This window comes from Falco punctatus, assembly GCF_963210335.1.
Source record: "Falco punctatus genome assembly, chromosome: 1".
NCBI classification, from domain to species: domain Eukaryota; kingdom Metazoa; phylum Chordata; class Aves; order Falconiformes; family Falconidae; genus Falco; species Falco punctatus.
In genome coordinates, this window is record NC_137580.1 from 99,937,595 (window position 1) to 99,964,636 (window position 27,042).

Genomic DNA, 27,042 nt, shown 5'->3' on the forward strand with positions numbered 1-27,042 from the left:
GATCACCTCCCACCCGCCCCCCCCGGCACCGCAGCCCCCCGCCTCTCCTTCCCCCTCCTCCCTCTCCTCCTCCCCCCCCCCCCCCCCCCCCCCCCCCCCCCGCAGCCCCGCACAACTCCCTGCCTGGGAGCGAGAGCGCCGGGGACTCGGGGGGGATTAACGGGCCGGTAATCCTCCCTGCGGGAGCCCAGCATTAACATTCCCGCTCTGACCTACTTCTCCCCCCGGGGGCGGCGGGAGGGGGCTCGGCACCGGGAGCATCACCTGGTTTGGGCTTGGAGAAGCATCCTCCCATGGCGCCGGGGCGGGCGGGGGGCTGCGGGCAGGTCAGCGGGGGCACATCCCGGCGTGGCGCCCCCGCCGCGGGCTCCAGGCGTCGTTGGCGACCTGCGCCGGGCAGAAACAGCTCGGTGAGAGGCGGGCGGGGGGCGGGGGGGCGCCGCGGGGCGGGGGGAGGCGGCGGGCAGCAGCGCGCGCCGGCGGGGGTTGGGGGGGGTGGGGGTGGGGGTAAGGGCCGCCGGGCCCCTCGCACCCCCCGGTAACACCGAGGGGAAAACGTGACGCTGGGGTAACCGTGCTCGGGAGGCGCTGGTAAATGCAGTTGTGAAGTTTATAAACGCAATCGGCCTTTCAGAGTTTAAAATGACAGAAACCCTCCTGTCATTCGTGTTCGGACTCTCGTAACTTCCCAGCGCCCTGCCTTTGGGAATGGAATCTGAGCACACAGGTCACGGCCCAAATGTGACGATTAAACTGTAAATACATTTCTGTCAGGTTTTTTGCTTCTATTATTAGGTGATGGAAAAAAAGAAACCTACTGTATTGCGCAGTCCTGCAAGTTCCCCCTTTCCAGTGATGCTCATTCCTGCAGAAACCCCATTCGATTTGGAACAATTACTGATTTGAGAAAGGGTTTTGTCAGGCCATTTTGTACCAAAATGCAATTTTTTTATACTATTAAGACAAGATTCTTTTATGTTTAAGTGGGACAGGCAAACGGTCCACTTCAAACTGTTTATCTCATAAGCTTTGACCAGTAGTGCTCTCCGCTTTGGCACAGACCAAGAATTAGGATAAACCTTTTTGGTTATATTCCTTGACTGAAAACTGCAAAGATTCATACAACACAACTGGCAACAAAATAGAATGTTTAATTAATTTTACCCATTCATACTTGTACTCGAATCAATTTACTATGGTTTTGTCGTATATTTTTCACAAAGCCTTCTGATCTGGGCAGGAAGTTAAAACCGTTTCCAAAGGATATTTTAACACAGGCAAAGTAGGCTTTTCTGCAGCTTAGAAAGTGCCTCAAGATCTTTCTGATGAGAAGGAAAAACAACTGCCAGCAAGCAGACACCAGACACTGCAGTTCCTCCCATTTACTTAAGCACCAATGCAAAGCATCCGGACACATCCCCGTTTTCAACTACATCCCTCCAAAACACACACACTCCTTCCCACACACCTTCAACCTCCCCTTCTGCTGCATATGGCGTGACCTGCACCAAGTCCCAGGTGAATCGCAGGATCACCTTCAAAGCCTGAAGCATGTGGAATAAGTACCCCAGGCTACAGAGGAACAGGAGAGTGGTGCCTCACCACATCTTGTAAACCAGACACCTGCCATTTGATAATGGCCACTGAGGGGTACCAGTCTGGGACAGACAATACATTAAGAGGACAAAAACCACACAGGCTTGCCTGCAGACTACAAAGAGTGATGAGATGTGTGTGGAGCTGCCAAACAAGCTTATTTGCAAAGGGGGAAAATTAAATGCAGCAGGGAAGAGCCAAGAACTCTTCTCACAAGAGCATCCAAGGAAAGCAGCACGCCAAAATTTAGGCAAGAGCAAATGCAAAAAAAAATGCCATGTAAGAAGGTGCACAAATGCAGAGGGAGATTTAGGAGCGCAGGGGGAAAATGGAGCAGAGGAGTCACATGCAGTAACTGCTGTATGGCCCTTTGCCAAAACTGGCAGGAAGAAAAACAGCTTTGTATCAGAAAAACAGAATCTCAAGCCATTGATGTGTCAGTGATACAGGACAATAATTTAGTGTAAAACATACAATAAAAAACCATGCAAAGACTGGCAAAAAGGGAGGTGGGAGGTGAGAGCCAAAAAGGAGCAGGTGGGGGAGGGGGGATGAGTTGGAGGGCACATCCAGGAAATTCTCAGCCTCAAGCCAAAAGGGAAGGTAAACCTGCACCTATGTAAGTCCATACTAAAATCAGGTGCCGCTGTGAGAGGAACGTGCCAATGAGACAGCATGAGCCACACAAAGGAGAGTGAAGAGTAAGTTGAAATGAAGATACTATCACCTACACAGGGGCTGGGCTTTCTTCTGGAAGGCAACCAGCCTGCTCCGAGGTCCACGATAGCCCAGGAGCCAACCAAACCCCCTGCTAAGCTGCAGCAGCCGTTGGCAGTGGGTTTCCTGCAGCAGAACGAGAACGCTGTGCCAGCAGGATGGGGCTATTCTTCAGGCAGGCAGTGCCCAAGCAGCACTGGAGCAAGCCCTGGGGATGCTGCACACGTAGGGGAGGCACAGCAAGGACCCCTAACTACCTGGGCAGGCAGTGTGGTAGATGGCAGAAGGGCTGCTCCCAAATGCGCCTCACCAGAGGATGCCTAGATCTTCTCCAGACCCCCCAGAGATGCTCATGTGCAGTCCGATGGCCCTGGGACTGGTTTCCAGCTGGTCTGGCTGGTTTTACAAGGGACTCTGGAGGGATGCCAAAGCTCCCTCCCTGAGATGCCTTTGCTTTGTTTGGACCTTAAAGACGGCAATCTGAAGCCATTCCCTCAGGCCCACTTCCCATCTCTTACTTTCCCCACTGATGGTCCCCCTGGGCCTTCAAGCAGCCACCAACAATGAATGCATCAAAGCTTCATACAAAAAAATCCCAAACCAACATGAATCCCTTACAACCTAGCAGGTTAATCTATCAACAATAGAAGAATTAATGCTAAAATGACTAACTAGGTAGCCCACTCCCTCTCGGGTACAAGCTTACATCCAAACATTATTAACAGACGAACTAATGTCCGATCTCCAACAAGACCAAACATTCCAATAGACCCTGTTAACCTAACCCAGGTGCGCCCACCAGAAAGATTTAAATCTGTAAAAGGAACTTAGCAAGTACAAGGCCCGACTGTTTACCAAAAACATAGCCTTCAGCCTAACGAGTATTGAAGGTGATGCCTGCCCAGTGTGCTCCTATAGACTGAGCCACCCACAACCCCCTAGAGCAGGGCAGAGCAGAGCAGAGCATGGTGGACAGTTTCTGGGTGTCCCTCCTCTGCTCCTGGAGTTAACCAGGCAAAAGCCAAAAGGTTCTTGGTAGAATTTCAGCTGCTGCTACCCAAGGAGAAGCTGTCTGGCTGCCCACAGCCTCAGTCCCAGAAAGCACATAGAGACGTTTCAGAAAGTCACTCAAGACTCAGCTGGTTGCAGAAAGGCACCAAGCTGACCTGCCAGACTGACTCACGAGACACAACGGGATCATGTCACCACTAGCGGCATCCAGAGATACTGATCTGGAGCTGGATCCTGCCAGAGTCATAGCCAAAATCCCCCCTTTGCTAGGAAAGGGAAAAAAGCTCATACACAATGTGATGTAACTGAACCCAGGATCACCTGTAAAACCTTGCTAGCTCTTGAAGGGTAATGGATTGACCTATACAAGGTCATGCTCATGCCTCAGTAAACCAGTTCATAATCTGTCCCCTGAACAAATTGATCTGTGCTTCACAGCTGTACAAGAACACTTTCAGCATCTGCTCAAATTGGGCAACAAGGAGCTATTCATCAAAATATGAGGCAACAGTTGTGGTGCTGAGGAACATACTATCCCATCTCTAAAAACTCCTGCGTGAATGGGGAATCAGCCTTGCAACAGGCTGTATGCAAACAGGGCTCCAGCATCACCCCCAGAGAGCACTGCCTATGAGCATACACCCTGCTCCCACACAGAAGAAACATGGAAACCGATCCAACATGAGAAATGTAGAAAACAATCCAGAGCTACTAACCCCGAGCGCTTCCACTGCAAGGCAGTAAAACTGCAATATTGCAACATCAAGTTCTCACTGCAGGTAAGGGACGTAAAACCAGAAGGACCACGCAGCTGAGCCCAGATGTCCACCTCTCTGGCAATGGCCAGCAGCACTCTGACAGTGCCACAAGCAGGCAAGAAGAAGGCAGACACATGGTGACTCTAGCCCATGTTTCCTGCCAGGTTCAGGCAACCCATGCACAGATCAGGATCCAGAGCTTGCACAGTTTTTTAAAGACAGCGCAGTACTGACGGTGCTATTAACAGCGCTGTATTTACTCGCTGCTCGCTGCTAAAGCCCCAGGCTCCTATTTCAATTGAATGTTCTGCTGTGACTCCAAAATCTTTTCCAAATGGTAACATGGTTAAGCATGTAAGTATACAATATGTCACAGGTAAAACTAGTATTTTTCCCCTGAGCATTAGTTTGTGTTTATTGCAACAGTGCCATTTTATCACCTGGCTACCAAGGTCCATCATACTCAACTGCAACATCTCATAGTCAGCATCTGCTTTGCTGCTGTGACTAATTCTGTATTGCCTGCCTGGAGATCTGGCACATGTCTGAGCACTGAGCTGTGCCCAGTGACATGGGCATCTCCCAGACATACCAGTTTGCAATCCAAGCTAGCTCCGGCTGGGTGTGTCAGCTGGAGACCTCCCCACCTGGAGCACTTAGCACACGACACTGGTCACAGGGTCACCTCAGCCATGATTCACCTGCTATGGAAGGAGGCCCTGGTACATGCGGACACCAACTGCCACTGTGGCCCCTCCTGGCTCCTCCAGATCTCCACACTGAGCTTTTAGCTGCGCCCTCAAATTTTTATGGATGTTGTTCTGAGCAGAGTTGCCCCTTGCCGGCTGACCCTGGCCAAGTCAGCCCCGCATGCCACCAGAGGGAGAAGTGGGGAGAGAGGGCTGCTTCTCATCCTTTTCCCACTTGCTCAGCACAAGCCCCCACCCCTGGCCCATTGGTGTCCTCCCCAGCACCCTGGCCAATCTTTTGAGAGGGGGGTCCTGCCACCTCCAAGGGCAGCTTTACCCCCTCCTCACCCTACTGATCCCCTGCTCTCAAGCCCTGGCCCCCACATCTTGCCTCCCCATATCATATCCCATCTTCTCTCCTCAGTGATGTGAGGGCTCACAATGTCAGCAAGAAAACTGATGTGATGTCCTTGCACAAGGGACTGGTGGTGTGAGGCCAGAGAAGGCAAGGGCTGTGGTGCTGACTCACCGCTTGCTCCCAGGGAAAGGAGCCTGCACTAGGGCTCCACCATGGGCCCACAGGGCCTGAGGATGGAGGAGTCAAAGATGCTAGAGCAGCTGACAGCTCCCAAGGATACTGGTTGTGGCTACCAGAACAAGAAACATCTTGACCTCTGGGTCTTAGAATCCCAGGTCCTCAAGGCTTTGCAGGGGCACAGCCCCCAGTCCTCCCACAGCTGCATCTCCTCCACTGCCCTATCCTCCTCTTGGGCTAGACTCAAGACAACCCTGGGGCTGCTGGGGGCACAGCTCAGGTTCCCAAGTTCTAAGAGCTCAAGAATATGACCATCCATCCAAGGCAGCCAGGCAACAATGGGAGCATCCTGCCACCACCAGCAACCAGCCTCCAGTCTCCCAGGCAGTTCAGGATCACGTGCTCAGCCAGACTTCCTCCTCTCTTGATTTCTGCTGGGGACAGGTTCACCAGGTACCACTGCCTGGACTTGTTCCTTCCCACAGCTGGAAATGCCTGCATGATGTCTGCTGTGGGTCCAGCAAACCAGGCTCCAAGGCCTGTGTGCTGGCAGGGATCAACAGGCTTCTCTGCTCCACACAGATCTCCATCACAGCTCAACTCTGCTTTCTTTGCAGTGCTCTGCAGGAAACCTGGAGGGAGCCCTAGGATGAAACCTGGGCGAGTGCCTGGAAGATCTCTGAGGAGATTTCTGATTAGCCACTGGAATTCACAGTGACCAAGTGGGATGTCTGGGACTCACTCTGTTCCCAAGGAGGTGACTTCTGTCTCTACATTGACATCAGCAGTCTGGAGGAAAAGGGCTGCATGTTCATGGAAAGCCAAAGTTCACATGAGTGAGGATGCAGAAGATCTCTTCCAGGACACACACCAGGATCTCAAAGCAGATGTCAGCAAGAGTTACCTCCTAAGGAAGCAATTTCCTCAGGATGAGGAAGAGACCTTCCCCAAGGTCGAGGAAGAACTTAGTTTAGAGGACTGAATAAACCCACAATGGAGAAGGCAGGAACGATGGGCCCCTGGGATGCCTGCTTCCCAAGAAAAGTGGGATAAAAGACCTACCAAAGAGACCTGACCCCACTCGGCAGCTTTTAACACGGGGAGGGCAATATGGCAGCCCCAATATGGTTGTGGTCATGACCCCACTGGCCTTCATCTCCTATCAGGATGGCACCTCTTGCTCTGCACCTTCTGCCCAGGCAGCTGCATGTCACTCCTCTGCCATTCAAAGATGTCCTCCTTGCCATACACACGGCATGTCCAGCATTCACCAAAAGGGCACCAAGACACTTGGGAAGAGGTTGGGAGGCTGATGTGCCTGCAGCAGGAGGTCCTGCAGCTGTTAATAACAGGCATCAGAGGCTGCATTTCAGCCTTGCAGGCAATAGGCTGAATCCCACACCTGAGAGCACTGCACTGAAGAGCTGTTGTGTAGCCACAGAATCATGGAAGAGTTTAGGCTGGAAAAGGTCACCAGTGGTCATCTAATCCAATTCCAGCTCTGCACAGGGTGTGATACCAACCTGGATCTAACATTAATCCTGCCCTAAGCTTTGGAGAATGGACCCAATGCCATTCATGACATGATAAAACCCACTAACATTTGAGGGTCCGGAATGGTACCAGGCCTTTTAAAATGAGTATCAGTGGAAAAAGCTGAGACATGGTGGTCTATAAAGAACAAGAAAATCCATTCTTGGCAGCTGAAGACCACCCCAGATCTCCCCATCCACACCTTTCCCATTGCCAGATGCAGCACCCATTAGAAATGAGAAGTGGAAATGTTCAGAGATGTTCACTCTCTCAACAGTTTGGAGCACCCAATGGTCTCCTGCAGGGACTGGGAATGACATCTTTTCTCCCAGGCCTGTCACTTCTCGGTATTTTGCCATGCCTGGAAGCCCCTGAGATGCCTCCAGGGGAGGGAGGGAAGGGGCTGAGCAGTGCTGGTGTCCTGTGGAGCCACAGCAACCCTGGGGTCTGGGCAGCAGGTCTTGCTCACATGCTCAGGAAACAGCTGATACCCAGTTCTGAGGTCAAGGAGGAATTTTTTGCCCTGGGCAGACTGGCACAGGTCCCTGGGATTTTTTTTCCCCTTCCTCTGTAGCATTGAGCATGGCCCCTTGCCAGGGCTCCTCAGGGCCATTTCTTGCCAGAGATTCCCTGCTGTTGCAGGACCAGGAGTCCAGCTGTGTCCATGATCTTCCCACTTCTCCTCTGTGGCAGCTTTGTTTTTCTAGTTTTTGGACATTTGTAGTGTAGGTCTTCTAAGGCAATGTCCTACAGCTCCACTCTCAACAGGAGCTGTTGTTTTTTAACTGCCCCTGCATACAATAAAATTTTCTTTTCATTGTATCTCAAGTTTTGTCATCTGCAAATATATGCCTATTTCTGCCTCAAGAACCTTGTCCTTCAGAAGCATTATCAATTACTGCAGATATTTTTGGGACTTACAACAATGTTATCACTGTTTGAAGAACTCATCACTTTCTTCTCAGGACATCCTTCACGGATGTTTCTGAAGAGTCCATGTCAGAGTCATTTCTTTCCTAAAATAGGCCTCACCAAAACCCTTGTGCTCTCTGCACACTTAGATGGCACCAGCTGCCGCAATGCACCCAGGTCTGAGAGAAGGCCCTATGGGCAGGAGAACGACATCAATGGAGGCACCTGTACTCGGGGATACCATCCCAACCAGACACCTGGAGTTTTAGGAAGGTCCCTGATGTCTATCAATAACAGCCTTTTTCTAACACACTTACTGCTCAGGTGAGAGATTCTGGCTGGTTGTCGCACATGGCTGGTTATCCATCTGAACGCTTCATCCTGGACAGAATCTATCTTCAAAAATAAGAAAACAAAACTCTCCTATCTGCAAGCCTGGTCACAATCTGCCCTGTGCTCCTTGGTTTCTCACCTACCAGCATGCAATGCCATGTACACCAGGCATGCCAGGGAACAGAGGACACACAGCAGCTCCGCATCTCCTGGAAGGCTTGCTTGCCTGCACAGAGCCTCGCCTGCTCTGCAGAGCAAGGAGGACCGTGGGCCTTTTCTAGCCAGTGAGACCTGGCTCTGCAGGCTGCGCTTCCCGAGCAGGAGCACAAGGGGAGGGGGCGGCTGCAGGCTCAGAGCATCTGGTGGCACTCTCCATACTTGCAGGGAAGAGCTGGCTCCGGCTCTGGTCCCGCTGTGGAAAAAAACAACGCTTGATCCTAAAAACGTACCCTATCTACCGCAGAGCTGCCTCCCTGCCAGTTCTCCTTACATGCAAAATATTGTCTTTAACATGAGGCCCAGCAGGAGCCATGGAGCAGTCCCAGCAACAGACCTATTTCGGACACACCCTACAAAGTGAAGCACAAACCCCACCACAGCCTCTTTGGCAGGTCCCACAAAGCACAGCCCCCACAGAGCCACCCCTTGGGCGCACAGCACCTCCCCTGCCCACTGGGTCCTGAACTTCCCTGGGACCCAGAGCCCTTATTTCCCACCCACCTCCTCACCCCGGGCATGGACAGCCAGCAGCAGACCCGACTCCCAGCCCCATCACTGCACCATGCATCACCCTGTCTGGCTCCATCCCAGCCAGGTACATACTCACCCTGGCTCACCACATACCGCCCCCCACCCCGCCAGCCGCCCCCCACCCCACCAGCCGCCCCCCCACATCACACTCCTGGTGTCCTCCTATGGCAAGGGCTGCCTGTTTCTCTTTTCTGGGGATTTGTTCTAGTTTGATTCCCACTGGTGATTGTCAGAACTATGCAGTGGGCCACCAGCCTCCACCACATCTTCCCATGCCTGGTGCAGCAATCTTAGAAATATTTAAGAGTGGTGACTGCATGTCCCCCTGTGTCTGATGAGTACATCCAGACTGTTCTCTTCCATCATCTCTTGAAGATCAACTCCTGTTTCACTCTCTGTCCTCCTGTGCACAGCCTCATGCTCCACTTCTCCATCTGTACTCAGTGGGGCAACTCCAGTCACCAGCGATGCATCTCACCTCTGCCCCCTCAGCAAGTTTCAGCAGCATCTGCTGCTTTGTGGGCTGAGGCCATTAATAAAAATATCTAAGGTGGATCCCAAGAGTCCCTCCAGCCCAGTGGCCAGCACACCTGCCTCTGCTCCAGTACCTTCCTGGCCCCCTGTACCCCTGGCATGACCCTCAGTACCCCTGCCATGCTTCCCTAGCCACGCCAGGGACCAGGCTCCAGCCTAACAGCACCTTCCCACAGCTGACATGCTTCCCTCCACAAAAGCGGCCAGTCTTCATGGGCCACCGGTTGGAAACAGTCCCAGTGCATCCCAGCACAGGTTGGCAGAGCAGGAGCCAGCGCAGACTCCACAGTGCACAGACTGCGTTCACCACAGCACAGAGCAGGCAGTGGTGAGACAGCATTTGTGGTCTGGTTGTTGCCTGAGCACAGCCGCACCTACAGTGTCACCCAGCCTACAGGCACCTTCCTGCCATCTCCACCGACCTGCAGAGAGCAACTCCAGTAAAATCCAAGGCAGCTGCTGGCACAAAGTCCTGCTGACACCCTGAGCTGTCTGCAGTGTCCCTTTCTGCCCACGTTCATTCTCCACCTGCTGCACCACCCTGGGCACAGCCAAGCTGCCACAGCCCACAACAAGGAGAAACTCCCCAGTTTAGCATCAGGAGTTCCAGTTCCCTGCGAGGTCTGGCTCAGCAGAGTCAAACTGCCCCATCTCCAGGATAAACTGGGCTCTGCTGCCAAGGAAAGCAGGTCTCTCCTCTGGATGCGAGACTCTGAGCACAGCTCAGGCGTAGCCGGAGCATCTAGGGTCCCCAAGACTCTTCCCCGCACCCCACGGACCGTGCTGTGTGCTCTTTGTTATCAGGGCAAAATGCAGTGGCCCTGACCCGGGGGAGGTGCACAGCGTTCGCCCACCACAAGAAAAGCCTGGAAAGAGTCATTGGGAAGACACCCAAGTCACACAAAAGAGAGCATGACAGAGGATGATGTTTTCAGGGCAGGGAAAACTTGTATTTTTAAAATAATTTTGGGGTGAAAATAGATGGGTGTCCATCCTGAAGCTATCATTTTTTTAAGGAACTGCACTACAAAGGATGAACACGGGGCTCCCAAAACTCCCCCAACACTGGCTCCCAGCACCTGCACAGACTGGCCGCCCAGCACGGGGTGCCCTGCAGGGAGGAAAACACCCTCCTTACTGTAGCTGCCTCCCATCCCTCCACCTCGAGAATGCTGCACCCACACTGTCACACTGCTGCACAGGAACCCCCTTCTCTCCCCCCCCCCCAGCACCCCAGCCTCCCCTTTACCTATCAAGGTCTTCACTCCCCCTTTTCCCCCTGGACAGCTCTCCAGCCAGTTCCCCCTACCCTCTGCCCACCCCTCCTGCTCTCAGGTTCCTGCCATTTCCACACCCAACCCAACTCTGCTGCCTGGACCCCACTCTGGGGGTCCCCCAGCTGCTGACACCCAGCGACTCTGACACCACCAGTGCCCCACCGCTCTCCTCCTTCCCCTACTGCTCCTTCCACCACGTTGCTTCCTTGGGAGTCCTCAGCCCTTGCCCACTCCTCAGCACACCCCTCCTCACCAAACCTTTACCTCTTCAGCTGCTTTCTGGCGAGGACCAAGATCTGCTTTGCACTCCCCTGGTGCAAACAGTGGGTTTGGCTTTGCCAGGTGATTTGCTTTTGGATGGCCTCAAGAAACAGAAACAAAACTCACTTTTTGCTGCAGGAGCTGCAGGAAGCTGAGAGCCGCTCACAGCCCCGCCAGTGAGCTGCATAGCTCACTCTCACGGAGGACAGAGAGGGATGCGTCCTGGCACACTTCACTTTGTCACCTTGTCACCAGGAGTTTGTGTCAGCAGCAGCACAGAGAGCTACAAAGCTGCCATTTAACGTGCCCCGCCAGCTCCCGAAGAAGCGCAGCAGGAACACTGTCAGCCTACAATTAGCCACTATTGCTTTACTGGCTGCTGCTTCAGCAGTTCACAGGCTCCAGGTTAAAGGCTCACCCAGCAGCGCTGTCATTGCCACCCCTCCAAACACGTCCTCTGCAAGCTCGATTGGAAATAATTAAACATGAGATTTTATTCAGATCTCAAAGTTATAGCAATAAAAAGGGCAAATGCTGAAAATTCACCCCAGGTGCAGACTGCTTGATGCAAAAATCAAAACATTTCACAACACAAACGAGTTTTAATTCTCATTTGCTCTATTATGGGCAGCCAAGTCCTCCTCTTGCTGGTTCTCACTGCCACTTCATGACGGCACAAGAGAAAACCGTGTTCCCTACGGAAGCTGCACGCAGTGCAAAAGAAGTTTATCACAGCAATGCTTTCCAAGACTAAGAGCTAAAGAACACCACCACCGAATTTCAGCTTCTATTCACCGCACTCAGAATTGGATGTTCCCTCTCAAAGGAGACCGTGCAGTTACCCACACTTTTGCTGATCCCGTTTACCCACGCACTCACGCGAAGGCAGATCTGCACCTGCACTGTAACCGCTCGGGCTGCCGGCATCTTGCCAGCCCCCGCGGCTGCTGGGCTGTGAAACCGGGGCCGTTTGCCCCGGTGGGATGACAGTCCCCTAAAACTAGGACAAACAAACTTGGAATACACGCTGGGGGAGGGGGACAGGGACCCCAAAACCGGAGGTTCAGAAGAAACGCGGCTGTTCCCCTACAGCAATCGCAGCCCCTGGGGTTTTTTTTCTTCCCCCTTGGAATCCCTAAGCAATCGCTGCATCCCAAGAGATGCGAAAACAAGCAGCGCTGCCGCGCCGCTGCGGCGGCCCACGGCCCCCTCGCCCCCAGCCCCGGCCTTACCGGCAGCTCCCGCTGCAGACGAGCCTCCGGGTCCGCTCCGGCGCCCCTCGCCCCCGGCACCCCCGGTACCCCCACGCCGGGGGGCAGCGGCGGCTCGCTCTGCTCGGAGGCGCGGATGCGGTCCTGGGCAGGCTACGGGCAGCGGCCCCACACCGGGACCGCTCCAACCACCGCTCTATCCCCCCCGGGGACAACCCCCGGGACGGGTCCCTGCCGCCCCCCCCGCTTACCTGGGCCGTAACGGCAGGGGCGGGCGGTGGGCGGGAGCGCGGCCGCCCCGGGGCGGGGAGGGGCGGGGCGACGAGGGGGGCGGAGGGGCGAGCCGGGGCGGGGCGGGGGGGCGGGCCGGGGCGGGGCGACGGAGGCCGGAGAGGCGGGGCGGGGAGGGGCGGGGCGGCGGGCCAGGGCGGGGCGACGGGGGTGCGGAGGGACGGGGCGGGGGAGCGGAGGGGCGGGGCCCGGCAGCGGTAGCAGCAGCGGAGCGCGGGGGTCCCCGCCGGCCCGTCCCACGGCCAGGGCACACGTGGCGTGGGTGGCCGTGGTGGCCCCGGGCACCAAAGAGGCGTTTCTGCTCCCACCTGGTCAAGCAGGGACGGGCATCGCCGCCGGCAGCCGCGGTCATCCCTGCCCGCTTGGAAATAACCTGCCTCATCCTTTCCCAGATCACTTGTTTCACATTTTCCTTCTGGTTTTACACTCCTCTGCTCTCCCCTTGGAGGCAGGGATCTCTTCCTCCTCTTGCCTGCCTGGCACCTTTCTGTTCTCCCCAGTAAACTATTTTCCTTCTCCATCATCTCTCTCCAGCAGAGTGTCTGCACCTCTGTGAGCCTTATCTTATTGTGTGCCCCAATTATGTCCTTTATTTTTCTTCTATGACTTTTGAGACCACCCTGGCTACAGAGGAAGGTCTTTTCTCCCTCAGAGATTGTCTTGGGTCACTGCTGTCTTACACCCTGACTGTAAGACCCCCTGAGGTTGCCCAGGTTGTTCACTGCCTTCCGATGTGTGGCTTTAGTTCCTTGCTCCATGCTCCAAACGAGACAAGAGGCTGAACTAGGCTGTTCTGCTGTGGGTTTCACTGCTGTTAAAAAAACTACCCACGGATGGAGCCTGCAGATGCAAGAGCTCCAGGGAGCCACATGCCTCCACAGCTTTGCAACAGCAGCTGTGCATCCTCGTGGAGCTGCCTCCATTTTAAGGCAGGAGAAAGGACATCAGGTCTGGGTACGTCTGCAGGCAGTGGAGCAGGAGCATCTCCACACCTGGTGCTGCGCCTGGCTGGGGCATGGTGCAGAGCTCATCCCACAAGATTCACTGCTGCTGGCGGCAGAGACCTGTGGCAGCCCACAGCCACCTCTGTTTCCCTAACCAGCATGCAGGATTTTTGACCTCTGGTGTAGAAAAGCACTCCCATGCAGCTGCCAAGCAAACAACAAGGATTTGGCCTTGGAAGGAGTCATTAAATTGCTTTGCAGGGAATTATCCCAACAGGGAGCTCTGTTGGTGGGCCACAGGCGGCCAGGCTTGCCTGACACTACAGGCGTACAAGATTTGGGGCTGTTTCACTGCACCCAGGGGTGGGACGGTGAGACACCAGCAGCACTGTGGGGCTGTACTGCCCCAGGAACAGCAGGAGACGCAGCTATGACTGCAATGGGGTGACTGGGCTAGAACAGGGACCCATAATGGCAGGGTGTGTGGGCAGCCTTAGTCCTGAGGGATGGCTGTGGGCCCTCCCTTCCCCATAAATACCACAGAGCTGTTGGGCAGTGTGTGACCCCATCATTGCCATCTCCTGGAGGGCAGCCTTGCGCTCTGGGCACTGGCTCCATCACCCTTACACCGCTCCTACATTGAGCACTGCCTGGACCACAGCGTCAGCTGCTGAAATGTCCTCGTTCCCTCTCTGCCAAGGCAGAGGGAACCCTTAAGGTTGCTGGCAGGTCCTGCCCCTCCTGCTTGGTTCCTGGGCTGCCCTGGGGACCCTGGGGCACGTGGCAGAGTGCTCAGCCATCTGGGGCTGCTGGTGGGGGCAGTGGGGGCGGTGCGGTACTCACTGAGGGGGGCTGACAGGGCCATGCCAGCAGTGCCAGGCAGCTGCACACCACATTGCCTGCCATCAGCTCCCTGCCAGCTCTGCAGGGATCAGGGAGACAACAACCTGCAGCCGTGCTCCTCTCACCACCCCCAAATTAAACCCCACCACCACCAGCACTGCAGGAACGGGGACAGGCTGGTCCCACACACAGCCTGGGGCTGGCAGAGCTGTGTCCTGCCCAGCCCAGACACACACGGAGCTGGCAGGAAAGGGAGGGCAGGGATGTGCTGGGGAGAAGGTGAAGGACAGGCACTGGTGTGACCCTGTAACCCAGCAGGCGACTCTCTGGCACCCCCAGACCTGCTTTCTAGGCTGGATCCAAGCCACTGCTGCACCATTCCCTTGGGAAAAAGCTCTGCCCTTGCCTGCACAGCCCTAGCCTGCCTTTCCCCGCCTTCCCCTGGGAAGGAAATTCTGGAAGAGGAGCCGGGTGGGAAAGAAGGGGAAAGAGGAGGTAACAAGGGAAGGAGGTTGTGTGAATGGAGCAGCCCAGGGGAGAAAGCCTGGTGCAGGCAGGGAAAAAAGCCCAAGCAGGCAGGGCAGAAAGACCAGTGCAGGCAAGGAAGAAAGCCAGGTGCAGGCAGGAGCTGTGGGCAGGAGGAGGAGTGCTTAGCTGAGGCGCGAAAATGTTTTGACAGCAGGCCAGCCCTGACGTCATCCAGAGCTTTCGGTTTCTTAGGAAATGACAGACCCGGAACTCAGATCTTCTGCAATAGCTGGAAGAGACACCATGGCTGAGCAGCAGCCCACAGCTGACAGCCCCGGCAAGTTCTCCGTCATAATTAGGTTTCAGAATAGCAAATCTTTTGCAGTGCCAGTGTCTCTGGACGACAGTGTGCATGAGCTTAAGGCCAAGCTGAGTGCATGGGACTCCTCCCTGACCCCCGACCAAGTGAGGCTGATTTACAATGGCCAACCTATGGTGGATGACATGACCCTGCGACAGTATAACATCACACCTGACAGCTCTTTGTTCTGTATAAAAAGATGTAAGTGCAGGGTGGCCTGGGGGAGGTGGGTGAAGAGCGGGGGGTGGGTGCAGACTGGGGTGTCTCCTGAGGAAGGACCCCTGGCCAGGACCGCAGGCAGGAGGGAAGGGGCAAGGCAGCTGCAGCTGTGTGTGCACCTGGGAGCTACCAGAGTGTACTTGCACTGGAAGGTGGGAGGAAGGCAGGAGGGAAAGGAAGGACTTTGGACCTGGAAGCTGAGCAAGAAATCTGCTTTCTGCATGGCAGTGGGGAGGGATGGAGAGGTGGAAGCTGGGAGCGTGTTCTCAGCCCCACAGTGTGCTGCTTTCCTGGGATGGGCAGCTGGGTGGGATTCCTGGCACTGGCAGCTTAGTGCAAGTGGCACAAACCAGCGGCAAAAGGTTTCACAGCAAAGGCGTGAAGAAGAGGGAGAGGGTGGGCAGAGGCTGGGATACTCCTCTGGACATGACCTGTCTCCTGAGGTCTCCTCTGCTTTGTCTTGCTGTTGCAGTGCGAGGTGGTGGTGGGTATTTTGACTATGCATCTGCACCTTCAGGTAAGGTCATGCCCTGGTCCTCACTGACAACCTGGTGCATCAGGGCTGGTGGAGCTGCACAGTGATGAGCGTAGGACCCCAGCTCAGTGCATGGTGGTGAGCGTGTCCCAGCTACAGTTCGTGGAGGAGAACATGGAAGTTGTGGTAGATGTGGGAGCATGCAGTGGTACATGAGGGGACCGGTGTGGCTAAGGTGGTCAGGAAGGGTGGGTGAAGGCTGCTTGAGGATGGCTTCTTCTCCCAAATATGAGGCAAAAATGACATCTTCTTGTTGTTCTGGTCACAGGCTTAGCCCCAGAGGCGCTGTTGGTAGGCTTTCACAAACCTCTGACAGACGAGGCCTCGAGGAGCACAGAGGTGAGGTCTTGCAAGACACAATTCCTGAGGCTGGGGTGCCTGAGCAAGGAGCGCTGCACCACAGGGCTGGGGAGGAAAGCACAGCTGTAGCATGTGGGCTCACAGTCTGCAACCCCCCTGCGGATGGCAGGCTTGACATTGCCCACTGCCACTACAGCACCTCTCTGGGTGGTAGGAGCTGGTCGACACTGCCCTCAGTCCCAGGATGGGGATCCCACCATGCCGGCAGGTCTGGCAGGCACAGCTCCTGCACCAGCCTATTTCCCCCCTGCAGGAGTGGGGAGCAGGGCCAGTGCTACACTTGATGCCCGGGATATTGCTCCTGCTCTTAAAAGACCCCTCCTCCTGACTCCAGCAGTCAAGCACAGCTGGAGGAGAGAAATAAAACTTGCGAGGGCTTTCCCCTATGTTTCCCTCTGCAGAAGAGCTATCGCTGCGTGAACCTGGCCTCACCACGGCCGGCAAAGTTCTGCTGCTGCACGGTAGAGGTAAGGGCTTTGCTGGTCCTGGCAGGGCACTGTCACACCCAAAGGAAACGGCACAGCAGGATACCTGGGACTGACCCTGGCTGTCACCTGGGAGGTTGGATGTGCCTTCAAAACCTGTTATTCACAGGAATTCTGCATCCTCTGGAAAAGTCCGGTCCCATTTGCTATGCTAACTCAGCACAGGCTGCCCCAGTTTTCAAGTTTGTGGGAAGACAAATTCCACTTCCTTGCATCCCACATTTTATTCTCGCTGCTGAATTTCATCTGCCTGTGGCCATTGTCCTCTCTGCTGATATACCATGGCAGAGGGGGGATAGACCAGGCTTCACTCACAAGAAAGTCAGCAGCCAACAACATTTTTTCCCTCAGGAAATGGAAACTTTCCTATCTGGAATTCCCACTTGCAAAATAAATCCTAAAAATGAGTAGGTGCAACATGTAGTTTGGGACTCTCGAGCTGCTGTGTGTCCACCTGTTATCTTTCCTACAGATGCTTGGGGGATGTATGGACTAACTGATGCCTTCACCACCCCAGTGGCATCTACTTAATCAGTCCTCTTTGCTGTGCCTGTGTGCAGGGTACTTTTGGGCACTGCTATGGGGATCCATGTAAAAGGGGTCACGAGCCTCAGACATGGCCAATGCTTGTTTTGGATCCCAGGGCAGAGGAGCTGCCAGTCAATGATTTTTCTGGCCTCTTCACTGATGAGAGTGATGGCATTCTGGGCAGCGGGCAGCTGCTACTGATCCCCTGCTGCTGCTTGCGAGGCTCCAATCTCCCATGCCAAGCTACACTGTGCTTCATGGTAAATCCCAGCGTGTCTCCTGCAAGCAGCACCCAGTGCAGAACACCCTATTCAGTCCCAAACTGTCCACACTTTTGTTGCAGAATCTTCCAAAAGTGATGCCGGAGATAATCAAAGACTTTTCCAAGTTCCACACTGGGTACCGGTAAGAGCTGTCGGGTAGTGGGAGCACCTTTCAAAAGCCCTGTCTCAGGTGGCATAAGCCTGTCTTCTCTCCCACCTGCAGAGCTTACCTCCCTGGTGCAGGCATCTTCCAGTGCTCCATCACCGGCCTCGGCTTTGAAGTGAATTCAGAAGTGACCATCACCTACAGATATGACACCTGGACTGAGCACCTGAGCAAGGCTGACCAGGAAACATGGATGCCTGCTGGACCCCTCTTCCACATTGAGGTGCAGCCCAGGGTCGTGCAGACGGTGTATCTCCCCCACTTCATCTGCCTGGCAGGTACAACAGCTGCAGGGACCTGGGTCTCCCCACCCCGGCGACATATCCAGCTCCTTATAGATGTGTCTCCAGACAGGGCCAAATTCTCCCTTCCCTCTGAGGTCCCCTGTACTCCCTTGTGTTCCTCTGTTTTGCCTTGAAGGTATCCTTCATTCTTCTCTCACTTTCTATCAAGCTTTTCCAGTGGTCTCTTCCCCCGCTCCTGCTCCACACCACCAGCTCCTCCTTGCCTGCCCTCTCCTCCCAGCTACTGTGACGACCCCCATACACTACCCCAACCCAACTGTAGATCAGCCCCCAGGCTTTCCTGGAGAGTTTCTCAGCCCTCTGCATCTATGGCAGCTGTGGATGGCAATGTCCGTCTCTGCTTGGCTCCACTGGGACAGGAGCTGGCCGGCTGTGCCCACTCACAGGCTGGACCACTCTGGGGTGGGATGCAACAGGTCAGAGCTGGCCCAGGCAGAACAGCAAGTGGAATGAAATTGTCCATTTTCACTCAGGCAACATGAGGAGTCACAAGGCTTGGATCTGAGTTCTCTGCACTCTAGTGCTTTTAATGAACCACTGTTAATGAGTGGAGGAGGAGCACCAGCACCCACGGCTGGGCTGCAGAGTGTGCAGAGGAGTCCCAGTCCCCTGTGCTGGGGGGCCCTGACACAGGCACTGGGTGTGCTGGCTGAGGGACTCTTATGGCAAATCCATGTCCTCTTCCGAAACAGAGCATGCTTCTTGTTCCATGGCTCTGTCTCCCACTCAGGGCCTAGCAAGCAGCCATGTCAGCCAAGAAGTGGCTCTACACACTCTTCACTGACACCGCTGTGCTAAGCAAAATGTAATTATATTAATCTGTCAGGTTAACAGCTAAGTGTGCTCCAGAGATAATCCAGGTGACCAGCTGTCAGCAGAGCTCTCTGACCCAGTCATCCCTAGGGATGTCACCTCAGGATGTTTGGGCTGTTCTGGTGACCAACAACTGGAGTGAATCATCACACAGCAACCATCTGCCTCCCTGGCGTGTGGTGGTGTGATGCTTGTATACAGGATGCTGCATGGATGCAGTCTGACAGTTTTCACGGTCCCAAGCTGTCACCTCCAGATACGAAGTTTTCTGAGCCTGCAGGAAGATTGCCAAAGGCCTGCAGCTCCCTGCCAGACCCCAAAAGCCCAGGACACACATGGGACTTAAAGCAGAGCATGTCATCGTGTATGACATATGTCTTCTTTCTGCTGCTAAAGCCTTAAAGAGGAGGCAGCCTGAGGGGGTACCAGGACGACTAACCAGAACCTCAGTGCCTTTGCTGTCTCTTGCAGAAGGTGTAAATACCAGCCTATGCTCCATTGCCCATTTTGAATCTGGGAGGATGACCCTGAAGAGACCAACCAGACTGATCGCTTTCTCTGCAGTCCTGAAGAATCCCAGCTTCTCGCTGCTTGGGGTGCTTTGGAGGAAGTTACGTTCAAACTTAAATTCACTCCCTATGCACTCCTTGGTGCTGATCTTTCAGCAGCTCAATGCTGCAAATACAACTCTTCACCTCTACCTGATCCCAGATGACAACTCTGTGAAGCAGGTAAGACAGAGGGAGCTTTTCTGGGTTAAAAAAGGATATCTAGGGTGGCTGCAGTAGCGGGGACTGTATTTGATAAGCAGAGATGCCTCCCAGTTTTTCTGCCACCAGCCTCTGATTCACATATGGTCCTGTGTCCCCCATCTCCCACCACAGGACAGCATCCTTGCTCCTGCCTCCTCCACTCTCCTCTTTAATGGATGCCTCCAGGAATCTCTGTGTTTTTGTCCAGGACTGCATGTCCTAGCACGAGCGAAGCCATGGCACGGGCTGCTCTGCCACACAGAGCGGACGTAGGACTTGCTGGTGACTGCCAGGCATGACAATAGGTGGCTGCACACCAGTGGCTCTCTGCTGTGTGCAAGCCCTTACCCTCTTTCAGAGTGGCAGTGCTTTACACTGCCCATGTTCCTGTCTGCACACGGTAGGCTCCTGCCTGCGCTAGCGGGAGCTGCCAACCCCTGTGGCACAGCACTGCCTGTGATGCACACCCAGTAGTCTGCTCTGACTGGGCTACTCTCTTCTTGACTTTCCAAGGGCTATCCCAAATTCACAGCTCTGGTTGTTTTGTTTTCTTTTTTCCTTCCTGAAAAACAATGCTTGATGTTTACAGGCCATTGAAAAACAAGAGAGGAATTGGAATTCAAAGTTTATTCCCAAGCCTCCTCCACTCAACCCTCTGTTCTTTGGCTGCGTTTACCAGGTGATCAGTACAAAATTTGTGGTGATAACGCCTGAAGTAAGTGGGATTGTTCCCTTTTGTTTTTTTAAAGTGAAATAGAAAATAGAAGTCTCTGTCTTCAGTCATATTCTGCTACCAGAATCTGTCTCATGAGGCCCCAGAGCCAGAGGTGCAGGCAGCTGTACTGTTTACAAGTGGCAAAGGTATTTCACGATACGCATCCCCAGAAAGAGCAGGGAGCACACACCAAAGCCCAAAAGGGGCTGCATTTGTTTTCCCTTAGGGCAGAAAGCATGATGTAGGACTTGTTGGACTTACCACAGCTGCATACCAAGAAGAAATTTCAGAGGTGTTGACTCAGGTGTGGTCCCAAGTCCTTCATCTTCCTCTCCTCTGCAGTGAGTTTCCTTTAGCTTAGCAGCAGAACTGGAAAGACATTTTCTCTCTATGCCATGAGGATGTGACATGATTTCTTTCTCTGTTGAAACTCCATTTGAGAATTTCTGACTTTGAGCACCACGCCCTCTGGCAATCAGACTGCAATGGCTGGGAAAATCTGGGAAGATTTGGCCATTTAGTCCTTGTGGTTACTTCTTTTAGACAGAAACTTGTGACATCCTGAGAGCAGCTGATTGACAGTCCAATGGCATGCTCATGGCTGGTTATGAAAATCTCCTTTCATAGGTCTGCACTCCACCATGAAAAGGGAATCAGAAACTTAGGTCGGATGGGACCTCAGGAGGTCTCTGGTCCAACCTTTTGCTCAAAGCATGTGAGTTTTGAAGTTAGATCAAGGTGCTCAAGGCCATGTCCAGTCAAGGTTGAATATCTCGCAGGATGAAGATACTACAGCCTCTCTGAGTCTCTGGTCCAGTGTTGTAACACCTTCCTTGTGTTTTTTTTCCCCTGTTATCTAATTGGAATTTCCTTTGCTGTGCTCTGTTTGCCTGTGCCTGCTGCCTCTTGTCACATCACTGTGCACCTCCGGGAGGCTGGCTCTGTCTTTTCTTTAGTCCCCCTTCACACAGTTAGAGACAGTGATCAGTCCTCCCCGTGACTTTCTTTTCTCTGTGTTGAACAAACCCAGTTCCCTCTGCTTCTGCTTGCATATCATGCATTCCAGCCTGGAGCTGGTCTTGCTCCAGGGTGTCCATGTCTTTCTTGTACTGGGAAGCTCCAAACTGGAGCTGGCGCCCAAATGTGGTCTTACAAGCACTGAACAGAGGGAAAGAATCCCTGACGTCATTGTGCTGGCTGTGGTCTTGTTAATACAGCCTGGGGATGCAGACTGCCTTTGCTGCCAGGGCACACCACTGACTCCTGTTCAACTTGCATGCGCACGAGGACTCCCATCAGTTCTTCCCTGTGAAGCTGCTTTCTGTGTCCACCCAGAGCTCAGGCTCTTGTCTGGTGTGAGGCTATTCCATCCCAGACACAGGACTCTACATTTACCTTTGCCAAATTGCATGACCTTCCTGCCAGCTAAGTTCTCCAGCCTTTCCAGGTTCCTCTGAAAGGCATCCCTCCCTCCAGCTTATTCATCACTCCCCCTTGCAGCTACAAACCTGCTGCTGAGCTGAGCACAGCCCCAGACAGGCAGGGCCTTCAGGTTAATTGCGAGAGAGTCTTAAACCCATGAGCCACAAGGTAGTGTTTGGGTTTCCCACTTCCTGGACTGACCAAGTGGTAACTGGTCACTCTGCCTTGAAGAGCAGTTGTGAAGATGACAGACCCAGGCTCTTGGCAGTGTCAGGCAAAAGCAGTAACAGCTGTGAAGTTGCAACCTGGGAATTTAAGGCTGAACGTTAGGAAAAAATTTATCACTTGGTGGAGATGCAGCCATCAGAGAAGGTTAGAAGGTGGTGAATCTCTGCTCTTTGAGCTTTTGAGTACACAGCTAGATAAAGCGCTGGCTGAGCAGATCTAGACTTGACATTGGTCTGTCTTTGAGAGTTACATCAGATAAGACACTCCAGAGGTCCCTTCCAACCAAAATTTGAGATATTGGCAGAACAGCAGAGTCCTGACGTACATCTTCCTTTTTTTCTTGCTGGTAAGGCCAAGAAACATAGGATGATGTGTGTGAATTCACCGCAGCTCCCCACAGTGAGAGGCTCAACTTGTTTCTTTACCATTACAGGCACACTTGCCGTTTTGCTACAAGAGTCCAAAGGAGCAGCAGCTCTTTGTTGAGATCTACATCAGGAACATGGCAGAGGAAATTGGACTCCTTATGACAGACACACGCAATGGCGCTGTGGTCTGGAGGGCATCACTGAGATCAGGTAGGAACAGCAGGTCCCTACAGGTGCTCATTCACCTTAGCAAAAGCAGAGGTGCACCACTCAAGCAGACCTCACCCATTTTGTGGTCATCATCCACCTGTCCTGCAGGGAAAGCAAACCATGTGTGTACAGCAACTGGCCACTGAAGAACAGGGATCTGAAAGGATACCCCAATGTCAGCAGGCTGGAGCTTCAGATTTAATGTAGAGTTTCAGATGCTGGGGTTTAAGAGAGCGTGACAGCACTATTGGTGTCTCTCTGTTCTCTTGGTTAATGTTTGCATAGAAATCTAACTTATTTTTAAAAGCCTGTTAATGTAATGAACACCCATGGATGTGCTAGTGCAAACACTCTGTGATGCAGACAAGGCAAGGAGAATACCAAAATGTTAGTGAAAATCAGCATCTTTAAAACCTACATGTTCCAGCCAGCACTACTCTTCTAGATTTGCTAAGTGCAACAGCAGTGTGTGAAACAACGCCCAGAGCATACAGGATCAGGGCAAGGCCAGGTGGACCAGAGTGCCTTCATCATGTGTCTCTGCTCACAGCAACATCACAAACATGGCACCCAGCAAGCCTGCTGATGGTGTGGGGACTGCTCTCTTGTGGCAGCGAGAAACCATTGCTTACAGCTATTCTGCTTTAGGGCTGGCTGTGCTGGCTTGGGTCCCATGCAGAACTTCAGTCAGGACAGCAGACGATGGAGGCAGGAGCAGGGTTAGGAATGGTGGGTGCCAAGACTCGTGTTCACGTGTCCTCGGGGAGGACAGAGGTGCACCCAGCTCCAGAGCTGCAGGCACCTCACTTCCACGCCTCTCTGCCCAGCTGCTGCTGGGCCAGCTCAGCAGCCACCACACATACTGTTAACTTCAGGCAGCAGCACCCACCGGTGGGGTCCCCTGTGGGAAAGCTTGGCAGAGGAGCTGCAGGCAGCAGCATCTCACAGGCACAGGGTATGGTACTGCTCAGTACGCCTTGAGACCTCTTCATAGTTAGTCTAATGCAGCACCCCCTAAAAGTAACACCTACAGCCATGCAGAACCCAGGACCTTCTATTGAGTTCTCCACAGGTGGGCAGGAACAGCAGGAGGAACACCTAAAGGCTTCATGAAGAATTAGGCACCTCGGGAAGATGTCGTGGAAGATTAGGCACGGTCAGTTCAGTGGCGGCATATTCAGTGATCTCTCTCTCTTCCAGGTGATATTAATCTTCCTGCCTCTGTCTCCAAGACCTTGTCAGGTCAGTACAGTGTTTCAGAGCTGCATTCCTAGAGTTTGAATCTATTTCTTTGGAGCTCACCAGCCTCTGGTTTAAAGCAGATATCAGCCTCTTTTCCCATCCTTATGATAGTTTCTAGACAAAAAGCCTTGAAAGCTGCAGCCTCAAACTTTTGCTCCCCCATTACTGGCAGCATGCTCTGTGCCACGTGGGTGGGTAAAGTGGCATGGTGCTGGTGGCCTTCCAAACTGGTTTGCCTTCTTTGGGGACAGACATGCTGTTGATACAGAGAATGACTGCAGCTAGTACAGTTCATGGTCCACAAACACTATTTCATCAGTGTTCTAGCAGGTGGTACAGCTGCTGTATCCCATACAGCCAGCCTGGCGGCTGATGGCCCCTGTGCCGAATGGGAGCATTTTCCAAGGGACTGATGTCCCTGGGAAGGAGCCTGCGACCAGGCATTGGCAGAGGGGACAGCAGGGCCACCTTTACAGCAACTCCAGGAGTTTCTGGCCAAGGGGCTTTGCTTTCCACCTGCTTCAAATACAGTAACAACAACATGCTGCCCAGCAGTTCTACAGGTATTCTCCCAGCCTAATTTCTCCATGGCCACAACACTTCATCATTACCCCTTGCATCACATCTTACTAATGAAAGGCCAGATCCAAGAGGACACCCAGGCAGCTAAGTCACAGGTTGAGGCAGATAGGCTCAGATAGACACAAATTTGGACATTTCAGTGTTACTTCTTTTTGCTGGCCATGCATGCAGTCACCACATTGGCCTACAATCTGCCCAAGAGCACCAGGAGAGTACGGTGGCAGACAAGAGCAAGGGCAGGACAAGGGACAATGGTTTTAAACTGAAAGAGGGCAGGTTTAGGTCGGGCATAAGGAAGAAATCTTTTACACTGAGAGTGGTAAGATGCTGGATCGGGTTGCCCAGGGAAGCTGTGGGTGCCCCATCCCTGGACACGTTCAAGGCCAGGCTGGATGGGGCTTGGAGCAACCTGGTCTGGTGAAAGATGTCCCTGCCCATGGCTGGGGGTTGGACTAGGAGATCTTTAACGGTCCCTTCCAACCCAAGCCATGCTGTGATTCTACAAGGAGATGCCTGTCTGTGTGCCCACTTCAGCCTTGTGTAGGAGGACTGGGTGGAGGTTTGGGAGGAGAAGCCAAGCAGCACTGCCCGCTGCACTGACCTGCAGCTTGCTCAGTGCCCCGCTGGCATTGGCTGCCTTTCTGGGCTCTGTTTCTTTACAAACTGCTTGCAGTCCTGTGAGATTTCAGAGCCTTGAGCAACCTTGTGCTCTGAGTTAGGAGCTCCTCACCTTGCAGGGCCAGGGGAAGCACAGTAACTTCATGCCCAGACACTGTAGGAATCCAGCTGATGGGAGCTGCCACCCACCTCACCTCCCTCAGCTCCCGCCCCCTTCCTTGCTGTGTCTCCAGTGCTCCCACCACCGGTGCAGTGGGTGCCCATCCTTCTTGGTGGAGGAATGGAGACACGTGGCTGTGGGGCAGGGTGTACAGCCATGGTGTCCACTGTCTTAGGATGCCACATCCTGCAGCGTGGCACTCAGCTGTGGCTGCCTGGCCATGTGCAGCACAGCAACATGAGTTTGGTATCGGCTAGGTACAGCCTTCATGAAGAAGCACAAGACTGAGCTTTGCTCCAGGATGAGCCAGCTGTCTACCATTCTGCTACACTTACGGGATGTAAACGTCATCAACAGTGAAGAAGAAGAGGAGGTGCAAAGTCAAGTTACACATCAAAGGAGGAACCAGGTTTTGCTGGAGCTTATTGAGAAGAAAGGGCTGGAGGCCCAGGAACAGCTCTACTGTATCCTCCAGAAGAAAGACCCATACCTCATTGCAGACCTGGAGAAGTCCAACTAGGCCTGGGAAGGCAGGCCGCTTTTGCTCCCATTTCTCAGCTTACGGGAGCAACAGAAGGGCAGTCAGGTTTAACAGCATGTGGATCCTGACTTTTCAAGGCAAAATCCACAGTGCAAAGCAGCGATAAGCTGTCTGAACTGTCCGGTCTCAAGCCTGCCTTCCTTGGCTGACTCAGCTGCCAGCACTGGACAACCAGTGTCATGCCAGAGACTGGTGAGAAGCTTCTGGAACAAGACACTTTGATTCCTAGTCCAGTGCCAACACCTTGGACCTGTCTACTTCCATGAGACAGGGCCTCTGCCTCTCCAGAAGCTCCATGCAGCTGCTAGCAGAGGAGATCCCATCGCAACAGATCCCTCCAGCTCAGCCTCCCTGTCCTCAGTGTCCACGGGCACCTCTCACAGCTGGAAGAGAGGAGCTGCTTTACCAGGCAGAGCTGTCTGCAAAGGCTTCTTCTCATGTGCCAGCCACAGCAAGCCAGAGATGTTGATGTGAACCCATATTAACATTAAACCTTCCCCTCGTTCTGCAGTCTCATTTACCCAAATGACTAAAACTCACTGAAGGAGCAAACAAACATCCTGACTCCAGCAGCAGCAGCTGTGTGAAGGAGCTCCTCCCAAAGAAGCCACAAAAAAGAGCACAGATACTACATAAAGGTTCATGCATCCTCAGGGAAACTCCGACTCAATGGCAGCCACTTTACTTCCAAAAGAAAATCAGCAGATTATTTTTATATCCCATTCTTTGCATCCATAAAGTCACTTCCTTTCTGGATCATGTAGATGCCTTCACTGATGGCATCCTCCTGCTGTTGAACACGCCAGTCAGGGCAGCAGCAGTCTGCTCTGGTGTCCAGTATCTAAGAGGTTTTTTTTGGTCAAGCTCAAGTGCAATTCAGACTTGCCTAAGTGGAAACAGCAACACAAAGGAGCTTCCAGGGAGCGTTGAGTGAAGCTGGAGTCCTCACCGTATGCTCCATGAGACTGCTGTCTTAAGTATTGCTTTATATTTATTCCTCCTCTTGAACCTGGAGCACATCGCTGCTGAATAATGCTGAGTGTGTCTCTGCCCCGTTAAGGGTTGACGCTCTTCAATGCAACTAGGGATAGTATGAAAAGGAGGAAGCTGGGAACAAGACCATGCAGGGACACAGACCTGACCAGCAGATGACAAGGGAGGCAGTGAAGGGGACCAGACATCACCACTCACACTAATTCCTTGGCTATCCAGAAACCACGCTGGGGCTGGCCCTTCCAGGATGATCCGCCTGGGCTTCCCAGCTGCTGAGTGTATGATCCAGGGAGACCCTGGACATGGGCTGGGAGGGGTGCAGGAAAGGACCTGTGGGCATGGGAAGGGGAAGCAGGAGGAACAAAGCAAGGGGAGGCAGAAAGTGGTACAAAAGGGGCCATTCAGGTATAAACCAGGGCTGGTTTGGCTGGGCCCTGTGCCTGATCACCACAGTCTGTCCTATCGTTTTATATTTCCTTATTAAATGTTTTTTTTAACTATTTGTCTGCCTTG

The 27,042-nt window shown here is 53.5% G+C and overlaps 2 protein-coding genes across 11 annotated transcripts in view; one reads left to right on the top strand and one right to left on the bottom strand.

Moving 5' to 3' along the window:
* AIFM3 (AIF family member 3) overlaps window positions 1-12,439 on the bottom strand; it is a 52,784-nt gene extending 40,345 nt beyond the window's left edge. For 4 of the 7 annotated variants that reach the window (XM_080407822.1, XM_080407821.1, XM_080407820.1 and 1 more), the window contains exons 1-2: window positions 12,139-12,439; window positions 265-387 (exon numbers count right to left, since the gene is read on the bottom strand). In XM_080407822.1, the coding sequence (XP_080263948.1) occupies window positions 265-295 (31 nt within the window). In that variant the 5' untranslated portion in view covers window positions 296-387; window positions 12,139-12,439. Of the gene's footprint in view, window positions 1-264; window positions 398-12,138 lie in introns of those variants that run through there. The other 3 variants (XM_080407819.1, XM_080407825.1, XM_080407826.1) reach the window with 3 other exon arrangements.
* A 568-nt stretch (window positions 12,440-13,007) lies between these two features.
* Window positions 13,008-27,031, top strand: LOC308069708 (caspase recruitment domain-containing protein 8-like). 4 transcript variants are annotated; one of them, XM_080402495.1, is made up of 11 exons: window positions 13,008-15,225; window positions 15,716-15,760; window positions 16,047-16,117; window positions 16,540-16,605; window positions 17,495-17,556; window positions 17,638-17,858; window positions 19,149-19,429; window positions 20,040-20,165; window positions 22,249-22,393; window positions 23,594-23,635; window positions 24,955-25,246. In XM_080402495.1, the coding sequence occupies exons 1-11, from the start codon at window positions 14,919-14,921 to the stop codon at window positions 24,972-24,974; spliced, it is 1,386 nt and encodes a 461-aa protein (XP_080258621.1). In that variant the 5' UTR covers window positions 13,008-14,918; the 3' UTR covers window positions 24,975-25,246. The 4 variants fall into 4 exon arrangements, with proteins under 4 accessions (XP_080258621.1, XP_080258619.1, XP_080258620.1 ...); XM_080402493.1 differs by lacking the exon at window positions 24,955-25,246 and adding an exon at window positions 25,253-27,031 and having other exon boundaries at window positions 14,134-15,225; XM_080402494.1 differs by lacking the exon at window positions 24,955-25,246 and adding an exon at window positions 25,253-27,031 and having other exon boundaries at window positions 14,173-15,225; window positions 19,170-19,429.
* The last annotated feature ends 11 nt before the right edge of the window (window positions 27,032-27,042 follow it).